The sequence below is a fragment of the Oryza brachyantha genome, chromosome 11, assembly GCF_000231095.2.
Source record: "Oryza brachyantha chromosome 11, ObraRS2, whole genome shotgun sequence".
Taxonomy (NCBI): Eukaryota; Viridiplantae; Streptophyta; class Magnoliopsida; order Poales; family Poaceae; genus Oryza; species Oryza brachyantha.
Genome location: NC_023173.2, coordinates 2,118,567 through 2,125,694, shown reverse-complemented (window position 1 = coordinate 2,125,694; position 7,128 = coordinate 2,118,567). Strand labels below are relative to the sequence as shown.

At 40.6% G+C, this 7,128-nt stretch overlaps 1 protein-coding gene across 1 annotated transcript; it reads left to right on the top strand.

The window, feature by feature from the left end:
• The first annotated feature begins 5,563 nt into the window (after positions 1 to 5,563).
• On the top strand, positions 5,564 to 7,117 carry LOC121055773 (transcription repressor OFP8-like). The gene has a single exon (XM_040528967.1). It carries the CDS (start codon positions 5,679 to 5,681, stop codon positions 6,453 to 6,455), a length of 777 nt encoding a protein of 258 aa, XP_040384901.1. The 5' UTR covers positions 5,564 to 5,678; the 3' UTR covers positions 6,456 to 7,117.
• Positions 7,118 to 7,128: the final 11 nt, after the last annotated feature.

Sequence of the window (7,128 nt, the reverse complement as noted above, 5' to 3'; positions counted from 1 at the left end):
GAGAGCGGAGGGCGACGCTAGCATCCATGCACCGACATGGATCCATCTCAAGAGAGCTTCGAGGAAAACGTACGTGGTCTTGGCATAGTAGGTTTGCAGGCTCCCTGCATGTCCGTTCATCCAGCCATGAACGTTGGTCCTGCCCTGATGTCTGAATCTGACGATGATGATCATGATCGATGGCCATCAATTAATCCAGGAGTAATTCCTTATCTAATAATCCATGCAAAAGGGAGCAGCCATGATCGCGCAGGCATGAGTCTGTTCCGATATACACCGGCATGAACCATGATGATTAACCTAAAGAAAAACCAAGAATGCATGAATGAATCAATACAGGACAGAGTAGATCGACAGCATAATGCTCCAGCAGACGGAACGGACGTATCCTGTCAGACATGTGCACGGTAATCGCTCGCGGTAACTCCTCCTAATTACTGCGGCGTTGTTTGTGTCCGGTTTTGCGGCGTGGGCTCGCCGGCTCAGGCCACCGTGGCGCCATCCGTGACGGCGACGTCTCGGCTGGCTGGCTGGCTGGCTCTCTCTCTGCAGGGTTGCAGTGTCGAGGGTGCGAGACGATTGATGATGGCCTGGCCTAGCCAGTAGTGCAGCCTGAATCTGCAGGTGGGCCCCACCCACTGACATCCTGACGTCTGTTTGACCACTGGTCTACTATACCCGCCCGTATATACGTATCGCAACCGCAGATACGGAGCGCACGTACCTACGTATTAACGTATACGTAGTAGTAGATTACTGTATACGCAAGAGCGAATGCCTGTACGTACGTTTGTACTGTGCCCATGTTCTTTCTCAAAATGCAAGCAGAGGATAAAAGCCAAATAACATATTTGTAAAGAAAAAATGAATTACGAATAAAACTTTTATACGTGTATCATTTATTATTAGTCATCCAAAAGTCAATGCTAAAAAATAAACTTATGTGAAAAAACTTTAAAATTTAAAGTTAAAAATTTAAGTTTTAACTTATAAATATAAGCATAAGCGAAAAGCTGGGGCGAAAAGTCTTCGGAAATTCAACATGAATATGATTTAACTTGCAATGGCCAGAAAGAAATTCATACCATTTTCAGAAAATGCAGAATTAGAATAAAAGGATTGGTATATGTAAGTCAAATAATCGCCGGTACGGTCGAAAATTTCTATATGATTTTTTAGCCTCTCTACCTATCTACCGATCTATTGTTAACATTGGTTAAAACAATTACGTTTTACAGATGTAGGACCATTCTGAATCGCTACCCTATCGAAATTTTGATAACATTAAACCTTTCTTAGAAAGAGTAACAGACCAAACAGTAGCTGAAAATTATACTGTACCAATTTTTCTGTATTACCCATTCATTCATATCAAAATTTTAAGGCCCTTTCTAGATACATGAATTTAGAAAATTATTGGACCAATAAAACCAATTTCCACCAAAATCATTTATTCCAATGGGAAGGGCACTAATGTGGTCATGATGTCATAGGCACCAATGTCTAAATTTTTGCGCCATATATATCACGCGTGCACACATGTACGCTTTCGATAGTAACTCAATGCCGCAATGGCATTTGACCTTTTTAAAAAATAATTATAAAAATAAATATGTTTTAAAATTTAATTTGAAAATAAAATGTTTTGCTCCGCGCCTCCCGTGGAGGTCCTTTATCTCCACATCAGGACTCGGTGATACCGTGGCGTTAGGCCCATCCAAATGGCAGGGGATTGTTGCGGAGCAAACGGTTCATTTTGAAAATAGTTTTTAATCCGGTTCATTCTCGTAATTTGTTTTTGAGAAGGGCCGAATAGCACAAAACCCGGAACTCGGTGAGATCAAAGATTCGTCATTAGCCTATGGTACTTCGAATATCCGTTAGATACACAATTTGGCATGTATAATAAAGTAGGCCGTATGATGTTGTGGTATGTGTTTTCTGTATGATCGAATCTCCTCATAACAAAAAAGCCATTCAGACTAATTACAACTTTCTTCCACCAAAATTTAGAATTAAATGCCAAAATTATACTAAGACACATCAAACTAGAGCGTCTTCCCACAAAATTTGTAGGACATATTTATTCGACAAAAACCAATTCAATTTGTCTTGTTTTTCTTCGAAAATCCTCCAAATCGAACAGGACCAACGATCGACGACGATCATTGTATGGCGGTGTTGTTCTTTTTTTTTTCTCCGTTCGATCGACGATCGGCGTTTCGTGTGGAGCTGGGGATGATGGCACGGCCGGAGGTATGTGAAACACGTACATATATATGTCACCATCTAAACAAATTAAGCTAGTCAAAGTACAATCGCAATCCAAATCGTACATATTTGAATATATATTCACGTCAATCATCGCGCATTATATGAGTAATTAGCCGTCCGTGTTTCAACGGACGACGTTATTGACTTTTTATATATGTTTGACTATTTGTTTTATTAAAAAAATTATCATAAGTATCATTTATTTTTATTTTGATTAGATTTATTGCTAAATGTATTTTAATTATAATTTATATTTTCATATATTTACATAAAAGTTTTAATAAAGATAAATGATCAAACGTGCGTGAAAAAGTCAACGTCGTCATACGGAGAGATCATTACACAACGTAACATCGATCAATCAATCATCTCTTGCAGTAATATATTCGTCCGATCAGGAGTACTCACCATAAAAATAATACATCATGATTGGGGGTTAAAATTAAAATTAATTGATCTACATGCATGAACAGAGATAGACAGTGTAATTAAATGTGGTTGCAGCTCAGATCGACTGGCCAAACATGCAGGGAAACATCACGTGGTACCACATGTGTATACTCTACAAAAAAAAAGGGGGGGATATACGTTGCCTACAAATTAATTAAGCTTCTACGTGTCACTTCAGTTGAAAATGAGCTAGTAGAAGGCTTTACGTGTATGAAAAGATAGATATATATGGCAAAACTATACAATATATATGTGATCGATCAACCATGTATGCATGATAGCTACTCCCTACGTTTGTTTCAAAGTTATTAGATGTTTTATTTTTCACTAGATTTATACATATATAATACGTTGTATACGTATATTATACGTTGTACCATACATGCATGTGTGTTTATATATGTATATGTGGCTAAGCTTGCAAGTAAGTCGTTGCCACTCCGTAACACCAAACCTTGGCTAGCTTGCGGTTGATGAGGTTGTAACGTGCCAGCATTGCCAACGTACGCTTTGGTCGTCGTCCTGCTTCAAGTACCAATTGCTAGAGCCTCGATCGATCTCATAGCTGACACGATCACATAATTACTATTCTCACTAGCTAGCTAGCTAGTGGTCTCTGTTGCATGCTTACTATCTTTTTTTTCAAGAAAAAAATGATTCTGAAATAAGTTTTGACTATGATCTTTCAAAGTGAGTTTTTTTTTACGAAAGGTTTTCACTCCGTCTTTTCGCTTATGCTTATGTTTATAAGTCAAAATTTGAATTTTAAAGCTTAAATTTGGAGTTTATTTTTGGGTTTTCTCATCGAAGTTTATTTTTTAATATTAGCTTTTAGATGGCTAAGAATACATATATAAAAATTTTATTCACAAATTATTTTTATTTATAAATACGATGTTTGGCTTTTTCCATGAAACACACAATCAATCACCTTAATATGTACAAATTACATTAGCTCCCATGCATCCAATCATGGCAAAATTTCTTCCGGGACACATCCAAAATCATATTTGTTTGCGGACCAGTAAAAGCATGGCATAGTCCTAAGAAACCTTTAAAAACTTTTGGCAATTTGACAGAGGACGACTATTTTGTCATTTCAAGCCAAAATGCCCAATTTTTGCACTCCCAATCTATCTCCTTGTTCGCCATGACACTCTTTCAGCATCGCTCGCTGATACTAGCTGGTGCTACGGTTTTAATCTTTTTAGAGACGGCATAAAAGTTGTACATGTTGTGGCCGAAGGGACATTTTGTATTACGGTGTCTTCCAACAAGCCCACCGTTTGGTTTCTTTTGCAAAGCACCAAACCACATATTTTCAAGTAAAAAATATTTTATAAATAAAAATTTTATATATGTGTTCTTAGCGATCTAAAAGTAAAAGTCTAAAAAAATAAATGATGAAAAAAATTAACCCAACATAACTCTAAATTTAAGGTTAGAATTTAGATTTTGACTTATAAGTATAAATACAAATAAATTCGAAAAAATAAGGTCCTAACAAATTTACAGATTTTTAGGGTGCTCTCGGCCATATCACATTTTTCGGGTTCGCTAACAGATATTCCCTCCGTCCCTAAATGTTTGACGTCGTTGACTTTTTTATCCACGTTTGACTATTTGTCTTATTAAAAAATTTAAAAATATGTAAAGTTATATATATGCATAAAAGTATATTTAACAATAAATAAAATATGTAAAGCTATAATTATGTAGTTTTTTTTAAATAAGACGAATAGTAAAACGTGTATAAAAATATCAACAGAGGTAGTACATATATACTTGCTTTGGATGTCCCTAGCAAATTCCGGCTAAAACCATATGCTCCCCTGACTTAATTAATATTTTTACTTATAGGCCTTAATTATCAGCTGATCTAATGGACCCAGCTGGATAGCTCAGATAACTCTGGTTGAGGCTTCCAACCTGATCACGTGAACATAGTATATCTCATTCCACATACATATTACATCCCATCAAGGTTTAGTTAATAATGTAAACAAGGAGAAAGAAGACTCCACAAGTTCGAGTTGATGGCAATTAGTAAAGTAATAATTAATTAAGCCGCTGCAAGTGTACCCACGAATTGAACACGATGGCCTCACGGATCGGGGTGCAGTTCCTTTTCATTCACACTATATATTTATAATATATATGTACACGTCAAACAGTACTGAAATTTCCAGCAAGCTAGCTAGCTGTGACTTGTGAGTTACGGTGATCAATATATATATTTTTCTACACAGAGACTTATCTATGTATATATGCAAATTAATTTGAATGTTTTCTATTTATTATGGTTTTGTTCTTTTAATTAAACGATTACAATCAATCCAAAAAGACTAGTACAACTTATAAATATTCTAAAATTTAGTGTATATTTTAGTTTCTATGTTTCTATTTGTTGGATTAATCTAGGTGTGTTTTTTATGTTCATCTACACCCACCATTAAAAAAAACAATTACTAGCTACAAATTGAGGCATAACCCATTTCCAAACGTATAGTTAGGAATTTATTCTTTTTAGTACGAGAGAGTATATTATAATTTTTATCCATATACAAATTCGGTTCTGCAATTGAAGCCGGGCAAGACATAGAGAATAAAATTAGAAGAGTTAATTGGCGGTCAAAGTCAACTCCGATGCAAATGCAAACGGTCAGTGGAGAAGGAAACGATGGGTGAGCAACCCTGGCCCAACCACTAATCAAATCCCCCAACCAGCTTAATTAGCTAATCAATCCGCCTTAATTAATTACCCACTTATATAATCAAATCTAGCGTATTATATATAGCTAAGCAGCTGTGGCAATGCAAGCTAGCATCTTGATCACCACTCGCACCGCACTTGCCACTGCAGCTAGCTTTGCATAGCTTGCTAGATTGCTATCTAAGCTATCGTGTCGAGCTGATTAAGCGAGGATTTGATTGGTGTGTACGTCGAGCTCGGCATGTCGACGTCGTCCATGGCGCGGCGGAGTGGCGGCGGCGGCGGTGGAGGTGGGAGGCAGTTCCCGGTGGGGCGGCGGCGCCACGTGCCGGTGGTTGACTCCGGGTGCGGGTGCCGCCCGCGGAGGCCGAGGCTGCTCAGCCTGGCGTCCTTCGTCGTCTGGCCGTCGTCGGCCGCGTCGTGCAAGAAGGCGGCAGCGAAGGTGCCGGCGGGGAGAGGAGGTGGTGGTGGTTGGTCACCTTACTACTTCCGGTCGTCGTCCTCCGCCGCGTCGTTCTCCTCCTCCTCGGCCGCCACCACCTACAGCACCGGCTACTCCTCCGCGAGCTACTTCTCCTCCTCCCGCGGTCGCGGCGGCGGCGGCGCCAAGAAAGCGGAGGACGGAAAAGAGACGTACCTTGCGCCGCCGCACAAGGTCAAGGCGACGACGGCGGCGGCACCGCCGGGGAGCAAGAGGACGCAGCACAGCACGAAGAAGCAGAAGGCCGGCAAGCGTGCGGCGGCGGAGGACGACGGCGGCGGCGTGGGCGTGGGCGTGGCGGTGGAGAAGGAGTCATCGGACCCGCGAGCCGACTTCCGGGAGAGCATGGTGCAGATGGTGGTGGAGATGGGGCTGTGCCACTGGGACGACCTCCGCAGCATGCTCCGCCGCCTGCTCGCCCTCAACGCGCCCGCCCACCACGCCGCCATCCTCACCGCCTTCGCCGAGGTCTGCGCCCAGCTCGCCGCCCCCTCCCCTCCTCCTCCGCCGCCGGCGTACGGCCATCCCCGCCGCTAGGCGATTGCATCCAATGCCACGTACCTCGGTGAAGTTACCGGGGAGGCGGTGACACGATCCCTCCAGGTTCCAACGACAAAGTAAAAACCGGTACAAATGTGTACACCAAAAGCTATTTAAAATCCATGGAAAATTTGAAGCAAAGTAGAATGGTACTGCGTAGTACAGGTGCTTGATTTAATTTCGATCTGTACTTCGTGCAGTTCAAGTTAATTAATTTAATTAGTCATTTAGTGTTGATTTCTAGTGTGTGTTAAATCAATTTCGTTTTTGTTTAGGACGTTGTGTGTGAATGTGTACGGCCATGACCTTTGGTTTTGCATGAAGGTGACCATGTATGTAGAGAGAGATAATTAATTAAGCAGCTGGATTTAGTTATTGCAAGTATGTTCTTGGCTATGTAATTAAGTATGTGATTAATTAGTGAGGAATTTATTAGGAGTGTTGGATGTGTTTGTGTGTCCAGATGTGATCTGTGTGCGCTACTTGTTTCGCCAAGCTCGTGACACGATCTGTTCTGTGTCATGGCTGACGTGTCATCGTGTACGTAGGACACAAACATGGTAAACGTATTCTCAGGTCTTCCTATGTTTGGTTAATTGGCTCATTCTTTATATATGTAAGAAGATTGTTTTAGAAATGTTTGTCTATAAATAAATACAACTAGGCACCA

Excerpts from the sequence above, each read along its gene's own strand:
- LOC121055773 (XM_040528967.1), top strand. The coding sequence starts at position 5,679 with ATGTCGACGTCGTCCATGGCGCGGCGGAGTGGCGGCGGCGGCGGTGGA.